Source organism: Lynx rufus, unplaced genomic scaffold (assembly GCF_022079265.1).
Source record: "Lynx rufus isolate CCGP_SWC_20201006 ecotype Redwood Valley unplaced genomic scaffold, mLynRuf1.p SCAF_3, whole genome shotgun sequence".
Taxonomy (NCBI): Eukaryota; Metazoa; Chordata; class Mammalia; order Carnivora; family Felidae; genus Lynx; species Lynx rufus.
Genome location: NW_025814845.1, coordinates 82419998 through 82438570, shown reverse-complemented (window position 1 = coordinate 82438570; position 18573 = coordinate 82419998). Strand labels below are relative to the sequence as shown.

The 18573-nt window shown below is 36.7% G+C and overlaps 1 protein-coding gene across 3 annotated transcripts in view; it reads right to left on the bottom strand.

Annotated features, from left to right (window-relative positions):
• Nucleotides 1–309: 309 nt before the first annotated feature.
• The window catches only part of BANK1 (B cell scaffold protein with ankyrin repeats 1), a 318965-nt gene continuing 300701 nt past the window's right edge, over nt 310–18573 (bottom strand). For 2 of the 3 annotated variants that reach the window (XM_047090764.1, XM_047090765.1), the window contains exons 12-17: nt 13479–13654; nt 8999–9062; nt 3686–3715; nt 2613–2668; nt 1319–1336; nt 310–1046 (exon numbers count right to left, since the gene is read on the bottom strand). In XM_047090764.1, coding sequence (XP_046946720.1) covers nt 870–1046; nt 1319–1336; nt 2613–2668; nt 3686–3715; nt 8999–9062; nt 13479–13654 — 521 coding nt within the window. In that variant the 3' untranslated portion in view covers nt 310–869. Of the gene's footprint in view, nt 1047–1318; nt 1384–2612; nt 2669–3685; nt 3716–8998; nt 9063–13478; nt 13655–18573 lie in introns of all 3 variants that reach the window. The other variant, XM_047090766.1, reaches the window with a different exon arrangement.

Genomic DNA, 18573 nt, shown 5'->3' with positions numbered 1-18573 from the left:
GGCTCGGAGCCTGGAGCCTGTTTCCGATTCTGTGTCTCCCTCTCTCTCTGCCCCTCCCCCGTTCATGCTCTGTCTCTCTCTGTCCCAAAAATAAATAAAAAACGTTGAAAAAAAATTAAAAAAAATAAAATAGATATTCCCATCAATGTTGAGAAGCTAGACAAAATCGTTTGTGTGTTTACTTTATGGGGACTACACAGTGAAATTAAATGAGTTTAAAAATTTTTTTCAGAAGGCTTCCTTCTGAAAACTGGTAAGCAGAAGAATTTAGGGGTTAATTATTATGCATTTATTTTGGAAAGTCAGACACAGTTTTAAACATTCATTTTATTTGCAGGAATCGTGCATGGGAATCACAGAATGGTAACACTGCATTCTATTCTACACTAGTAAGTTGTTTTTAAGAAATAGGTTGCTGAAATTGTAAGCCTTTTAAAGAATGTAGGTTGTGGAAATGTATATTAATTTGAGTTATAGAATGTTAAGAAATAATATTCTCAAGGTTACATGCAAATAGGCACTAAGTAAGAGAAGGTTTCTCAAAACATAGCAATAATAATTAGAGATTTGAATGTCAGAAATTCAGAAAATGGACCAGCAACTTAAAAAGCATATATATCTATGACAAATGTGTATTTTCATGGTCATTCTAAAGACAGTAGGTAAGGAGTAAGGAGTAAACTGTTCAGGTGAGTGCTTCAAACAGGCACAATATCTTTGCTACAGAGAAGTTTTCACCTCTCTGTTTTTGTTTTCCCTTAATTTTCAAAATGGGGAACAGCTGCTTCAGTGGCAAAATGCATTGTAAAATGCAAGAACTGTCAAAGAATGCAATCACTCTATGGCATTCAATTTGAATCTTGATGTACCTATCTGAAGCAGGTTAATGCCAATAAATCGTGGCAATGACAAATTCTGAAATCCAGAGGTTTGCCTCTGCTTTTGTAGTATAGTATTTTCCCTGAAGACAGCAGGCAATCCAAATGCAAGCATGCTTCACCCAGAAAGCACAGTGTCTGCAGATTTTTGGGTTTCATTATAATAACCTGAAAGTGAGATCACAGGAAATGTATTAGTGAATAATGGGTCCTCAATTGAAATTGATTAGCTAGCATAAAATCACCCCTATACATAAATCTTTCTAAGGAACAATCACCTTTAGCTTGAAAAATACACATGTTTATCCTTTCAGGAGAAGACAATGAAATATTTAAAGTATTCTGTTTGCTAGACAAATGATTCCTTCAAGTCCCTAATAAGCCTGCCTTAAGCTTTCTGAAAAATATAGCTGAAAAAAAATATATAGCTGATATTTTACCTTCTTTAGTAATCTTTCCTGCAACAGAAACCAAATTCCTTTTCAGCTTGGAGTCGAGTAGGAAGCTAAGAAAAAAAAGACAAAAAAAGATACAGAGCTAGCATTTCTCCATTTTAAGGCCAAAGGAACATGATAAAGTCATGGTTGCCTTTCACAGGAAAATAGCTTTATAGAGGCAACTGGGGAAACAGTCCTCTATCTTAAAAGGAAAGAACTGTAAAACTCAACTACAGCAAAGTCCTTGAGTTCAAGTTGTATTTTATTTGGAGGGAGAATAGCCTAAGGGCTAGGAATTTGTATTCTTTTCCTCTTACCCCAAATATTGTTCTAAAAAATATGCCATGGTTGCATAGTCCTTCAGATGTTGTAGAAGGATCTTTGTTTGACAGGTATATTTTCATAAACTCAGAGGCCTAGGTAGTATCCCATGATTCTGCTACAGCCCAGTGAGTCTACTGAGTCTGTACCCTGGAGACTCATTAGATGTGCAGCTCACTGGTGGGCCACAGGATGATCCAGAAATGCAAACACTCGATCAGTTCTTAAGGGTAAATGACTTTGGTGATTCCTTATGATTTATTTAAAACATAGGAGAGCTTAAAGGGTTATTGAGATTTGGTCAACTAAAATTGGTTCATTGTGAGAAATGACCAAGGGTTCTAATTCTGGAGTGTAACAAGGACTCCAGCAGCCACATGACCCTGGGTAACAATGAACATTTCCGACATCACATATGTAGATAGTTAGAAGACACGCTTTATTTTTGAAGAAAAATTGGTGGTCAGGATGTTATCATTATTGTCTTGAACTAGTTTTTCAATTGCTGCTCTCTTTGCTTAGCGTTATTTTTAGCAATTCATTTTCAGTTAACTCTACATGTGAAGTGATGCATATTTACAGGAATGATGTTTTGGGTTTGCATTTTTTCCTACAGCTAGACTTTAAGGACTGTATACATTGTGGTTCAAATAGACTTACCATATTATTATTGCTAAAAAAGATGTATCCGTGATTCCTCTAAGATTTATTTGGTCTGTACATGTTGAATTCAGCCATACTTTGGCTTTGGTGCCTTTTTCCTTTGAGTTCCTTCTTTGCTTTTTTCTAAATAGTTAATTCTTTTAAATTACTGTTCATACAGTAATTTGCACACAAACGCTTATGTAACCTATTTTGTTCATATTTGTTGAAACGTTTCAAAGCATAGTCAGGATAGAAGGCTCATATTCTTTCTCAACAAAGAAGTTATTTTTTTTTTTTGCATTTTATAGAAATTAACATAAATACAACCTACCTTATTGCGGAAAGGTGTGTTATATAACATATTTTCATTGCGGGCACTCTCGTTACCTAGAAATATAAACTCTGTTACTATTTCTTCAGCTGTTCACATATTTAATGATTCATTTATTCGGTACTTTAAAAAATAATATATGCTATGAGTAGCATATATTGGGTAAGGAGAAGCCACTGAAGAGATAAAAAGGGAATATTGAAAAGGCACCCTTGGCAAGGATGCTATTAATTTCTCCTGCCCAGATAGTTGACTACAGGACACAGAGAGGAGTTGCTTCAGCTCAGAAACAATCCAACACCTTTGAATAACAACCCTCACTAAATGATGCCTTCTTCTTTTTTGTTTTTCTCCATTGACCACGATCAGTCAATCACCAGGTATGCCATCTTATGAAAACTTGTTCCTACTACTCCCCATTGGCCACAGCTCCTCCTGCCTTTACCACAGGCTTTCCAGTTTCCACCCGTCAGCCACGTGGCTCAGTTCTATTGCTCTTCTCCATTCCCACAGTCACTGCTCTGGTTCAGAATGTAGACAATTGCTTCTAGATTAGTCAGAGCTCCCCAGTTGGCCTCTGGCTCTTCTTGATCTTGCCAACCTTCTGCATACATTCCTACTTACCACACTGACATGAATCACCCTTTGAAGTGTTACTCCAATTCCATTTACTCTGTCAATAACTCCCGCTTATCAAGCATCAGCTCCCATTTGCACATATTATCATCTGCCTTTATAGAAACTCCCCATGGCAGATTTCTTACATGGGGAAACTGAGGCCTAAAGAGCTTAAGTGATTTCCCAAAGGCCATAATGGTAAGTTGTGAAGGGCCAGGTCAATCAGAGTTCAAAGCACATGGCTTCTTGTATTGTCTAACAATGCCTCTACATTGCTCTTCTAGAATCATCTCAAATTTATTTTGGATGTCAAGTGGTTTTGTATATACATATAAAATCTATATGAGTTTTTGCACTGGCCTGCCTAATTATTTTAGGTTTACATTAACACTGAAACTCATTTACCATGTGCTTTGTTGTAGTCTGAAATTCTTCAGTAAATGCCAAAAACTTACCATTTGGATGGTGCACAATGGTGAGTTTATCTAGAAGACAGAAAAAGCACATTCTACTGAGTTTTGCTCAATATTTATCTTAAACTTTTTTCTTTCTATTGTTTGACAACTTCTTGTCTTTGAGATAACTATGAAATCTCACAGTTTGATTAAACAAATACTGATCTCCAACTACAAAGTGTGAAACCACGTCTCTGACTACGTTTGTCTATTTTCCTTTTGATGTCTGGTATTATGATTTTAGGTATGTTAGACACTTAATAAAAGTGTTGCTACTATGCTTTGATAGTTTTTTTGCCTGAGCTACTCCACTCTTTTTTCAGATTAACAATATTCAGTATATATAGTACAAATTACTTTTTTTGATGACTTTTGACAAATCTATACACCCATGTACCCATCACCTGGTTAGGATAGAGAACATTTCATCTCTACAGAAAATCCCCTTGTGCCTCCAACATCAATCCTCATCCCACCATTATCTCTAGTGACCCTGATCTGATTTCTATTGATATAGATTAGTTTTATCTATAATTTCAGATTAATGGAATCTTATACAATGTATTCCTTTGTGTTTCATTATCTTTCATTTAGCATAGCATCCGTGAGATTCATTCATGATGTTGTGTGTAATACTAGGTATTTCTTTCTATTGTTGAGTAATATTCCACTGTATGAATATACTAGAGTATAATTATGTCTTCTTCCCTCAGACATTAGGATTGTTTATGATTTAGCTATTATAAACTGCTATAAATTTTGTGAATAAGTCTGGATACACATAATGTTTTCAATTTTTTTTTTTTTTTGGAAAAATACCTAAGAGTGGCTTGTCTAGGCCATAAGGTAGGTGCACATTTAACTGTTCCAAAGTCATCACACCACATTCTACTTCCATTAACAATGTATGAAATGCATATCCAGTTTTGCCATGTCCTAATCACTTTATTGTAACAATATCTAAAAATTGTTGTGTATTGATACTTGTTGTGTATTGATATTTAGTTTAATTTGCATTTTCCTAACTAATGGTGTTGAGCATATTTTCACATGTTTACTGGCCATTTGCTTTTGTAAACTAGGATCTAGATGCTACAGGTGCTCATTGGTGCTGGGCTGTCATCGCTTCTAGGCCTTTTCAGCAGATAGGGCTAAAGAAATGTATATGTTCATATATACAACTATATTTCTATATCTATTTGTAATATATCTATTCGTAACCAGGAGTTATTTTTACCTCCAATTCCAATTTAGAAGCATAGAATTCATTCCAACCTTCCTTTTTTCTTTAGTAGTTACCCCTTTCTTTGATAATAGGAAATCTGATTCTTACTATCCATAGTACATTTATTTACTCAGTCTTAGAATATACAACTGGCAGTTTTGAAATTGCTACCCTATACTCCTATAGAGAAATAAGCCTACTTACTAGAGTACAGAATACATTTTTATGTATTGATTTTTTTCTTTTATTTTTATCCTTGGAATATACTATTTTCTATATTTATGTTAGTTTTTCTTCTGTCTCCTTTCAGTGTGGATGTTTTTTATTTGGAATATGTGTAGGTTCATTTTCTTCTGCTCTTATTCCATTTTGCCCCCTTTCCAGAATCATTTTTGTTGAATATGTAAAATATTAACAAAGTTCTGAAAGTACGTTCTGAAAGATATGTTCAGAGAAGTGTAATTCTTTTTAGTTTTGTAAGTGTTGTTTTTTAATTAATTTGTTCTTTTTGCCTAAGTTGTTAAATGTATTGGCATTTAAAAAGTTAATTAGGGGCGCCTGGGTGGCTTGGTCGGTTAAGCGTCCGACTTCGGCTCAGGTCATGATCTCACGGTCCGTGAGTTCGAGCCCTGCGTCGGGCTCTGTGCTGACCACTCAGAGCCTGGAGCCTGTTTCAGATTCTGTGTCTCCCTCTCTCTCTGCCCCTCCCCTGTTCATGCTCTGTCTCTCTCTGTCTCAAAAATAAATAAAGGTTAAAAAAAAATTAAAAAAATTAAAAAAAATAAAAAGTTAATTATATTTCATTAGTATCTTTTTAATGTCTGTAGGATCTGTTGTGATAGCCGCATTTCACTTTCCCAATATGGTTACTCTCGCGTTCCCTTTTTTCCAGTTCATTTTTGTCACAGTTTTATCAATTTTAGTTATGTTTTCAAATAACTAATTTTTGGTTTTGTTAATTTTTTTCTATCGTTCAACTCCTTCATTTTTTATTGATTTTTGATCTGAGCTTTACAGTTTTTCCTCTTACCTCTGCTTTCCACTTTCCAGTTTCCTGAAGTGGAAACCCATGTCACTGATCTTCAGCTTTTCTTCTTTTCTACTGTTATATTTATAGCCATAAATTTACCTCTAAGTACTATTTTAGCTACATTGCACACATTTTGATATGTTGTATTTTCATAATTCATTCAGGTTGAAATATTTTCTTGTGATTTCTTATTTGACCTATGGGTTATTTTGAAATGTACTTAATTCCTAACTATTTTGAGAGGTATTTTTAATTTCTTAAATTCTAATTTCTTTTTGTTGTAGTAAGAGAATATAAGATTTCAAAAGGCTGAAATTGTTCAGAGAACATACTCTGAAGATTTCAAATGTTTTGAAACTTATTGAAACTTTTAAAATAGCCCAACATATGTTCTATTTTGGTATACCTTCCATGTACACCTTAAACAAACATGTACTCTAATTTTTTTCCATGTCATGTCCTATAAATGTCAATAGATTCCCTATTTATTCACTCCTTAACAACATATTTTTTTTTATTAATTTAACTATGTTTATAAGAGTTGCTTCGAAGTCTTTGTTTGTTAAGATCAACAATAGGACCATTTCAGTTTTTATTGAGAGTTTTCTTTTTCTATGAATAACATTTTCTTAATCTTTGTATGTCTTCCATTTTTTTTTAAGGAAAAGTATTTTTAGGAAACACTGAATACTGGAAATTATAGACAATCAGCTGTATATTCTGGATTCTGTAATATTCCTTTAATAAGTAAGAAGTGTAAGTTCTTATTTTAGCAGGCAGTTTGATTATTGGCATGAACTTGTATGGGCCTGGTTTTATGCTGTTTTCAGTGTTGTCCTATAGACAGCCCAAGGTGTTTTCTAAAGCCTGCAGTGGGCCTGAGCCTACAAACTACCTTCCATGTGTATCTTGTAGGGGTTTGGTTTTAGGTTTGTTAGTGCAGGTCTAGAGGAGATCTCACTCTAAGTCATGGTCTTTAACCATTATATCTCTTGGATGTCACAGCAGGATACCAGGTGTTTTAACAAAGTTGTTAGGGAGATTTTTCCACTCTGGCGGGGCAAAATCTCCAACATCCCCAGTCTGGCTTTTCCCTGGTTCTGCTCAAACTCTAGTGTCTCTGTTCTGCTTTCAGTGTCCAGAAGCTGTTATCTTGTATGCATGAGTGGTCTTGCTCATCTCTTGGCCGCAGACTTGTGGAGTCCCTCACTCCCTCTGAAGCTACTTCTCTACAGAGTTACCTCCTCTTCAGTGACCCACACAGACATTCCAGAAGCTTTGGTTGCCCTGGATTCTGCTCATGTCTCCTCACTTCAACAGGATTGCCTTGCTTTGTACGACCGTGTAAATTTTGTCACTAGAATTACAGTCTTAGACTGCTAACTGCCCACTCCCTGAAAATCAACTGCCTCATATTTTTGCCTAGCATTAGTGCTGTGTATGGTGGGAGGGTTTGTCTGGTACTACTTATCCCATTTTGGTTAGAAGGGGAACTAGCTGATTCCTAATTAAGACACCAGTGTTTAAAAGCATTGACTTTGGATTAAAAAAGAATTAGGCTGTAGTTTCTAATCTGTGCATTTTGGGGCTTTTAGGTCTTTCTTTCTTTCTTTCTTTCTTTCTTTCTTTCTTTCTTTCTTTTTTCAGAGAGGGCACAAGTGAGTGAGAAGCAGAGAGAGAGAATCCTAGGAGGGAGAGAGGGAATGAGAGAGGGAGAGAGAGACAGAGAGAGAGAGAGAGAGAGAGAGAGAAAGTGGGGCTTGTGTTCTCCCAAAGCATTGCTGGTGCTCACCTGATGTAGGACTCGAACTCATGAACTGTGAGATCATGACCTGATTTGAAGTCAGATGCTTAATGACTGAGCCACCCAGGCACCCAGGGCTTCTTAGTTTCTTACAGTCTCAGTTTCCTTATTTATAAATTGGTAATAATGTCTACCTCAAAGGGTTATTATAAGAAATTAAAAAGATAATACTCAATGTATGGTAGATAGTCAAATATTAGCTGCTGCTACTACTACTTAATATTCCTTAGTCAAAGTATGTATACATATTTTTTACTATATAATTTTTTACATTGTTAAAATTTTAACCTTTTTCCACATTACAACAGAGATCTGTAGATCTCAGTTATCTGTAAATTAGCCCTGTGTTTATAAGCTTAATTATTTTAGAACGTGTATTTCTGTTTTTAGAAACCATTTATAAGATAGCTTAAAGAATTTTCTAGGAAAGAGTAGAAAACAATTTAATAATATGAAAATAATTTTTTTCTGGTAAGTTTCAACATGAAGCACTAGCTAAAATCTACGCAATCTTATTGAAAATGGAAAAGATGGAAATTTCAAGCTTTGCTAGTGGTTGTTAGTTTTTAATTATCTGTGCAGGGGTAAGGACTTGGGGAAGGAGTGGTCTGCTAGTGACAACATAATTTATTTTCAATTTTGGAATGTGATATTTATCTTTGGAGAAGATTTACCATCTTAATAATGTTTGGTTTGTGTTAGCATTAAAACGAGTGTTTTTTCCCCTCCAGTGAGAGTGACTGTAAATTATTAGCAAGGGGAATCTGCATTGCCAAGAAGCATGCTAGCTGCAGGGGAAAGCAACCTGAGATTTACAATTTAAAATGATCCACATGTGCACAATTGTGTGAACTGACTATATTGAGAATGTTCAACCTTATTAAAAAAGTATGACTCCTTAATAATTCAGTAATCTGTATAATGGTGTGTGTGTGTGTGTGTATATATATATATATATATACACACATATATATGTAAACTGGAATGGAATTATTTGCAATTTTCATAGAAATCAAAGGAAAGAACGTAGCATTTATGGAAGGTTCATTCTGGGTCAATGAAAACGTTCTACATGTTAACTTACACAACCCCTTCCAGATATATCTATAATCACTCCTGTTTTGCAGACAGGAACCTGAGTACCAGGCATTAAGACGCTCTCCAGTCCTGCAGCTGGGAAGTGATGGCGTGCAGATTTGACTTCAGGCCTGGTTGACTCCACTCTATCATTTTTGAATAACAAAGCTTACTTACCAGAGACATTTTCTTCTTCTGGCCTTTTCCCAATGATGCAATCTCGTAGCTGGCGTAGTTTTTCCTTGATGAGGGAATGACCAGAAAATAGAAGTGAAGAGTCACGAGTTTGTCATAGATGAAGATGAAAAACATCAACTACCGTTACCAGAACCATCATGACTATGTTGCACTAATTTGGTACTCAGAGCATCCCGATCAGCCATCTTGGGTACTTTAAATGCGTTATGTTACTTAATTTTCACAACTTCATGAAGTATATATGCCATCATCTCAGTTTACATAAATAGAAGCTGAGATTCGGAGAGGTTAAGTAACTTTTCCAAATCACAGAGTTGTTAAGTGGTAGAGTCAGCCCCGGGACCCAAAGCCCAATTCTTATGGGAGCCGCTTTCCCAATCTAACACCAGAGGGCGCTACATTGGCTATGCTGTGTGCAAAAGCAAATGACACAATGGTGATTTGCTACCGCCTGAGCCCATCTCTAGCCTCTGTGGGGCACAACCTTTCTTACATATTTCTCTTAAGGACCAGGCACTTGGAAGCAAATGAGACATAACTGGATTCCCTTTCTTAGCTCGTCTGTGATCTTTCCTTGCTTTCCAAAACATTCTAGGTTGAACATTTATTATCATTTTATCTAAAATGTAAAACAACATTAAAAAAAATCTTTTAGAAGAGAATCTAAGAATAGCCCTTTCTCCTAAGGGTTTCCTTTGAAACCTAGAAACCATGTTTCCTAAAAAGAGAGTTATTTTCATTGCCTTAAAGATCTTCTTCTATGAGTGGAGTAAATATTCTTCTTTAGGCATTCACTGGTTATAACAGGAGTGAGGAGAGTAAAAGGCAGTTTTTACCTTCTCACCCAGCTCACCTTCAACTCCAGGGGTTCTACATGGGTCTTAATTATTCTAGAAACTCTTCTGTTATTAACTCTATGGTTGTGCCACTTTTCCTCTTATTTTCTTAGGATAATACCTCTATCAATAATAATGACATAACATTACAGTTACCCCTGACAGATTTATGTTCAGCGTACAAATGAATGTTTTTGCAAGCTACAGGAGTAATATTTAAAAGTGTGTGAAGGGGCACCTGGGTGGCTCAGTCAGTTGAGCATCTGACTTCAGTTCAGGTCGTGATCTCGAGGTTTGTGATTTCAAGCCCCACTGGGCTTGCTGCTGTCAGCGCAGAGCCCGCTTTGGATCCCTACCCCCGCTTGCACTCTCCCAAAAATAAATAATTTTTTTAAAAGAAAAGTGTGTGAAAATGAGTGTGTACGTATATTGGGAAAATGAGGAGAACATCTATTTTTTTGTTATTCCGACTGTTGTCCAGCCCCTTATGTTAAGGACTAAGAAAACATAGGGAAAAAAACTCCTTGCAGTTGGTCTTGGCAATAGTTTTTTGGATATGACACCCCAAAACACAAGCAAAAGAAGCAAAATTGGGCAAGTAGGACTACATCAACCTGAAAAGTGTCTACACAGGAAAAGAAATGATCAAGAAAATGAAAAGGCTACCTACAGAATGGGAGAAAATATTTGCAAATCATATATCTGATAAGGGGTTAATATCCAAAATACATTAAGAATTCAAATAACTCAATAGTGAGGCGCCTGTGTGACTCAGGCTGTTAGGTGTCTGACTTCGGCTCAGGTCACAGTCTTAACGGTTCATGGGTTTGAGTCCCGTGGAGGGCTCTGTGCTGATAGCTTGGAGGCAAGAGCCCGCTTTGGATTCTGTGCCTCCTGTCTCTGTCCCTCCCCTGCTCCTTCTCTGTCTCTGTCTCTCAAAAATAAAAAAAAAATGTTAAAAATTAAAAAAAAAATAACCCCCACCGCCCCAAATAACTTAGTAGCAAAAATCAAATAACCCAGTTAACAAATGGCCAGAGAAAAAAAATGAGCAGAGGGACTAAATAAAGCATTTTTCAAAAATGACATACAAATGGTCAACAGGTATATGAGAAGGTGTTCAATATCACTAATCAATAGGAAAATGCAAATGAAAACCACATTGAGGTATCATCACCTGACACCTGTTAGAATGGTTATCATCAAAAAGACAAGCAATAACAAGTGTTGGCAGGATGTGGAGAAAAGGGAAACCTTGTTCATTGTTGGTGGGAATGTAAATTGGTGCAGCCACTATGGAAAACAGTATGTAGGTTTCTTAAAAAATTAAAAATAGAGCTACATATGATCCAGTAATTCTGCTCTTCGGTGTATATCTGAAGAAAATGAAAATAGGATATTGAAGACATAACTGCACCCTCATGTTCACTGCAGGATTATTCGCAGTAGCCAAGATACAGAAACAACCTAAGCTTCTGTCAATGGATGAATGGACAAAGAGGATGTGATTACATACATAAGCCATGAAAAAGAAGGAAATTCTGCAATTTGCAACATGAATAGACCCTGAGGGCATTATGCTAGGTAAAAAAAGTCCGAGAGAGAAAGAAAAACATGGTATGATACTGTTTATATGCAGAAGCTAAAAAAGCTGCACTCAGTGAGTAAAGTGGTGGTTACCAGTGACCTGGAAGTGGAGGGAAAGAGGTTGATTAAAGGGTAGATACTTCCAGTTGTAAGATAAATACGTTCTGGCGATTCAATGCACAACACAGTGATTATACTAAACAATACTGTATTATGTACTTGAAGTTGATAAGAGGGTAGATATTCAATGTTCTCACCCAAAAGAAGAAATGATAATTTTTTGATATGATGGAGATGTTAGGTAACACTCCGGTGGTAATCATTTTGCAATATGTAAGTGTGTGAAATCGACAAGGCGGTACACCTTAAGTTTATCCAATGATATCTCATTAAAGCTGGAAACATAAAAAAAAGAAAAGGACTGATTCACTAAACAGTATTCAGTCAAAGTTACTGAACTTTTGGCTTTTATGGAAAGCAGGCTGAGTGCTTGTTCCTTGGCTTTACAGGTTAAATTTTGTTTTGTTTTGCGTAAACAGTAACTATATTCATTATCCCATTCTCCCTATATATTGGATAAGTCAGATCAGTCTAAAAGTAGTTAACAGACCGCCTTAACTTCTTTCTAAAAGAATATTAAATATAAACACACACACAAATTAAAAACAACCAAGCCTTTCATAAAACAACTAGTGAGATAATTTTCAAGAAGGTATTTCAGTTGGATTCCTCTAAATTGTAAGCTTTATTATGATCTGAGGAGGGTGAAGTACAACGGGCTTATTTTCAGCAGAACTTGCAAGCTAACAAGGCTAGGAGAGTGGGTGTGTAGGTTGGCACTAAGGCACATTTTATCTGTTTCAGGCTAAGAGAGCTGTTTGACGGCGATGGCATTGGCCCAGACTGAGAAGCAGCACTGTCATTCTGATCATGAACTAAGATCAGTTGCAGAACTGCACAATCAGCATGTTTTTGCATCTGTTTGGTGAAACAGGCCCAGGTGCAGCCACCACCCACACAACCAGAGCTGCCCTTCGAGATCGGTGGCTTCTGAGAAGAAGTGATCTCAGATGAGCTGGGAAAGTCCCTTGCCTAAACTACCTTCTGCCTAGATGCCACATTTGTTTGGAGTTTCATCATTGGGATTCATTTTGCTGTTCTTTAAAAATGTTTTCCTACGCATTGTTTTTCAACAAAAATGATCCCTTGGGAAAGGTAGCATATTAAGCTATTAATGATTATTTGTACTTCGGCCTAAACTAGCTAATTAAATGTGTTTTATCAAACAGTTCCTGAGAACTGGTTTCTATGGCACTGGGGTTTTCTGTGATGAGAAGGAAAAACTGTTGGACTATTTAGGGAGTAGGAAAGCCTGTGGGATAAAACAGAATACAGTCCTCATACCCCTCACCGAGGAATGTCATGGGATGTGTATGGTATATTTTGTTTTCAGTCTCATCTCAGAACCACCTACTCTAAAACCCTCTCAAGATATACATTCTATTTATAGAAGACAAGCTTATCTGAAGTTAATATGCTTGGCAGCTATCTCTATAAATCCTGACTTTATATGGGCTTTTCCCCCCCAAAAGTTAAGGGGAAGAGGAGAGAAAACTTGTTATATTTTGTTGAGGAATATTGCCTGACATGATTTAAATCATTTTCTTCTTCCCTTTAAGTCTGGTCCACATAACACACTCTTCAGAATGTTGAGCACGTGTTAATGTAAAGATGCTTCACCTTAATATCAGCAACGAGATTCATAAAATATTCACTATACTAAGAACAGCCTAATAAGGTGATTAGGTGTTAGCTCTGATATAGTGGGTCCCAGCATTGAGTTCACCAATGGTTTGTAAACATGGAATATGGATGTTTGCAGCCATTTAATTGGTAGTTTGAAAACATTTTTTTTTTTTGTGGGTAGTTAAAATCAAACAAATAGTTACCTGTGTTTCTTGTAAAAAGACTATGTATTTACAGACAGGCGCTGCCAGTGAGGTGAATGTTCCAGAAAGGACTGGGGTTATTATTACCTGCTGAATCATTTCCAGTTCAGTCTTTCCCATCTGCCAATGTTTAAATTTCTCTAGGGCTTCATCCACAGATAGTTTCCCATTCTTGACTTTCTCTTGAAGAAGGATGAGCTCTTCCTGCCCAGCAGCAAGGCAGTTCACAGTGGAAAAGGCCTGACTCTCCAGCCGAGCTCTGTCTACAATATGAGGGGAAGATGTTTTAACAAGAAGATTATATATGTCAATTGGGGGAAAAAACACTCTAAAAACAAATCAGTTGAGTTTCTTATTCCTGCCAGTCTACAAGCAGTCACTGAATAAATCAGTACAAAATTTTTAATGCATTTCGAAGGATTGTTGTGTCTGTCACCTAGGGTTATGGTAAAAAGAATGTGTGTCATCACTAGGAAACAGAAAAAGGGACAGGTAGAGAAAGAACAGTAGCAAAGTTCTGCATTTTACTAGCTGTGGGCAGTACCAATTTCACTTTCTTTTTGTGAGGATTATTTTTTTAAGGTTATTTATTTATTTTGAGAAATAGAGAGAGTGGGGGAGGGGAAGACAGAGAAAGGGAGGGAAAGAGAGAATCCCAATCAGGCTCTGTGCTGTCAGCACAGAGCCTGACATGGGGCTTGAACTCACAAACAGTGAGATCATGACCTGAGCCGGAATCAGGAGTCAGATGCTTAACTGACTGAGCTGCCCAGACACACCAGTGAGGATTATTTTTAATAATGTGCACAAAGTTCTTAGCATAGTTCCTGTCAAATGGTAAGCTAAATAAATATTAGCATTATTATCAATAATAAATATTTGTGGAATAAATGTGGAATAAACATAATCTCTAGCTTTTGGAAAAGAGATCTCAACCAACATCCAAGTGTTATAAAGTTTTAGGAGCATTTGCGACTTTATTCCTGAAAGATTTAAAATAGGCAATTGCCGCTCTTTTTGTAATGAACTGCTTTCTTTCCAAAAGAGTTTATTTTGCTCAGAACAGTCAGAACATTGGGTGGTCCAACTTTCCATGTGTGGCTGCTAATGCCACACCATACATCAGCCTGAGCCACAGACCATGGGTGAAGTCAGTGCTTTATTTGTCCCACATGATGTTTAAAGACATAAGAGAAGCTACATGCCTTTAAGGATGCTATGTGCTCTCCAGACTATCCCAATCCTTATCCCTCTTTATGGTCACTGGGTGGCATCACACTTGTGTTATCTGCATGTCTGCAGAACTTAGTTGAGCTTGTACCTTCTTATTTATACATTTCTAATAAGTCCGACCTATTTCTTGTATTGTCTCAAGAAGGACCGGGTAACTCCTTAGCAGTCTATGTCTCATGCACTATCAAATCGAAATATGTTCACAGAGTCTAGGAGAGAATAGACAATCTAGCTGTGTACTGGTGAACTGTCCCTGAAGAATCACTCATTCCCCGGAGCCCATCTTCAAGAAAGAAATAGGTTAACTAGACTGTCACTAGACCAGACAGACAAGGACTTAGAAATGGAAGGGCATTCAAATCCTATAGTACTAAGGATTTGGTGATAGTGTTTGGATTGGTTAGTCTGGAAAACAGACTTTTCAAGTACTTGAGAGCAGGTTTTAAGTATTTCAAGGGAACTTGAACCTTGGGGTTGTCCTGGAATGACCTTTAGTAGCATCCTCAGTTTTGAGAAGGATTCTAGCAGGAAATCTTGAAATGGGGACACAGAGACTGTTCCTTTCTGAAAAGATTCGCATACACATAAAACTGCTCCACGGCCAATCATTTTGATTCCTACGGGGGCTTTCTTGGCTGTCTTTTCTTTCAGAAGTCCTCTTCCCCCAGAACTAACAAGATGTCAACAGATTCTACACTCTAACTCTTTTCCTTCAGGGATGACGGAGCATGAAATCCCAGGAGAATTGGAGAAGCACAAGTCAGCCAGAGGGCTCACTGGTTCAGTAGCCAAAAGCACAGAAAACAATTGAGATCTTGCTTCTTATACCATTTGCTTTTGATAGGCCTCTGCAATCCACTCCAATTCATAAGGTACAGTTTGCAAACGAATTCTATGTGCCATTCCTGCCAGAGTATGGGCGTTTAGAGCCATCATTTAATAGCTAAGACATTTAACTAGCACCTCACTCCTGTCATCCCTTTGACTAAGTGTGAATGCATTTTTTTCTCAAGTAACCCATGCAGCTGGATTTTCTCTTTTGTTGAAGTTATCTCAAGGAAAGTCTTCCTGGAAAACTGTACCAGCTTGTTTTGCTATATGTGCAGGTATAACTAAATTCAAAAACTACTGAATCGTCTTAACAATATTCATTTCAGGGGCGCCTGGGTGGCTCAGTTGGTTAAGCGTCCGACTTGCGCTCAGGTCACGATCTCGCGGTTTGTGTGTTCGAGCCCCACATCGGGCTCTGTGCTGACAGCTTGGAGCCTGGAGCCTGCTTCAGATTCTGTGTCTCCCTCTCTCTCTGCCCCTCCCCTACTTGTGCTCTGTCTCTATCAAAAATAAATAAAAAATAAACAACAACAACAACCAATATTCATTTCAATTACCCTTCACCTTTCAAATTTTCACTAACTAAAAAATAAGTAAGATGACTTTTGGGGGGGCAGAGTTCAGTCTTGTGTGGTTGTGCAGAGAGAACAAAAGAATGAAAGTTAAGAGTGTCAGTTCTAGACAGATGAAGTTCTGGAAGTGAGCTGTTTATAATTAGACCAAGTTTACATACTTCAGCTTTTACTTACTACCCTCCCCCTTCTCCCCCCCCCCCGCCATTAGCTATGACAAGTTGCAAAACAAAATGATTTAGGCACTTAAATCATCTTTCTTCCCAAGGGCAGACTAGTTAAACCAAAATGTGCAACCTGTAATTTTTAGTAGGGTGTGCAAAATTGCTTTAATGCACTTAGATCACTGTTTTATGGGGGATGGAAGGTTTTTTTCTTTCCTCCTCCATTTTATATTTATTATTAGTTTATCTTCAGAAAAGTTAGTATGAGGTTAATGTAATTTTTGTTGAAACGTGTTTGCCAGATTGCTAACTGTACATATTGCAGACTTTTGGTCTCGTAGTGTAAAAACTTCAAGATAAACTACAGTTTCTAGAGTTTTAGTTCCTCTTGGATCAGTTCCTCTTTACAAGATTTTCTATTTAATCAAGTATCACTCATATAAACATCAAATAACACCGTTCTGGTGAGTGTATGAATCTTCAGATTAGGTAAGAGAGTAAATTGAGCTTTTCATTAACATTATTTCTATTACTGAGTGACTGGCTAGAAGAACATTTTTTTACTGAAAATTTGAAAGGAAACAACTTGATTGCCCAACAACAAAGAATTTAAAGTATGAAATATTTACTTAACAAATACTAAGTAATCATTAAAATAATAACAATAATTAAAAAGATCATGTGGCAATATAGAAAGTGCTTATCCTATCACAGTAAGTACAAAAGCAGGATATTAATTTGTATATACAGTAAAATGTTAATGATATAAATGTTTTTCATAAGATAAAGCATGGAAGGAAATTATCTTAAGATGAGACAAGTTGTTCTATTGTGATGGTATCAGAGATTACTTTTTTCTGGAATTTCTGTGATTCTTAACTTCCAGCTTTCTGCGATGATACATGATATGGTTTTTGCAGTAAGAAACTCTCTCCCATTCTGCTAATAGGCTTTCCCATGGGATACATACCATTCCAAGCCATGGCAGATACACTATACCAATGCCATAGCATACTGTACCATCTTGCCATATTATTTTGTGAGTAATTGGAAAGAATCTGTCGGTAATGAAACTGAGACACCCAGCGACCAAGATTTAAATCTGAAGTTATTTTTTGTTCTACAGCTAGGGGACTGGCAAGTAAATTAACTCTGGGGCACATGGGTAAATTAGGAGAGACCTGGAGTGTTGAATTATTTGTAAGTTCCAAGCAAAGTATCCACATCTCTTGAAATTAGGGCTGCATATTGACAGAGCTCCTCCCTTGACTTAACTTGAGTTAGGCTCCTCTGAGACCTCTTTCCAATGAGGCTTCACCTTTTGTACTTGCCTGTCTGTCTTCCTATTGCTCAATTTTCATAAGAATCTGCTAAGTTTGTTTAGTCAGGGTCCCCCACCCTTGATACCGGATTACCTTCAGTATCTGATTGGGTTCCTTGACCTTCCATCGCCCCCTGGGTGATATCTGATCACCTTGCCCTGCCTTCAGCAAGAGCCCTGTTAGGCCAACTTAGCCAGAATTCCTCTTACCCCTGTGTTTCCTCTTAATAATTTTCCACATACTAAAAATACTTGTTTCTGACTTTCGTTACAAAGACTACAGATACATATGTGTGTCTATCTATCTATCTATCTATATCTGTATATATACACATATATCTATACACACACATGTAATATTAAGTGATTTGGAAAGTACATATTTTCTTTTAAAATAAATTTCAGAGATATAATTTATCTTATATATTTTTGGTTACTAAGTCATGAAGAAAAGGGCATGATTTTAGTTTTGTATTTTCTTCTAGTTCCTAGACCATTTTATATTATTTGAGCATCGAATTCAGGTTATGATTTGTTGCATTACATATTTTTTATCACCAACATTTTACATTCACATTTTTTAAGTATATTTACAGGAATTATTTAAATTTTTATTTATTTTTGAGAGAGAGAGAGAGAGAGCACGTGTGTGAGAGAGAGTGGGGATGGAGCAGAGAGTGAGGGAAACAGGATCCCAAGCGGTTCTGCGTTGAAAGCAGAGAGCCTGATGAGGGCCTCGAACTCATGAACAGTGAGATCATGACCTGAGCCGAAGTCAGATGCTCACCTGACTGAGCCACCCAGGCAACCCTACAGTAATTATTTAAATGCAATTCCATGTTTTATTGAATTCATTATTCACCACAAATTCTTTAATACCATAAATTCTCTTTAAGCTTTTTATTTTGCTTAGTCCCTTATTTATTCATAACATATTTCGGGTAATACTTTCATGACATAGAAATTCTAATTTTTCTAAAACCTTGGTTATCCAAAAGCTGCATTTGTTTTCTCCTTACAGGCATGAAATACCACACTAAAGATAAACTTCTTAAGCTGCA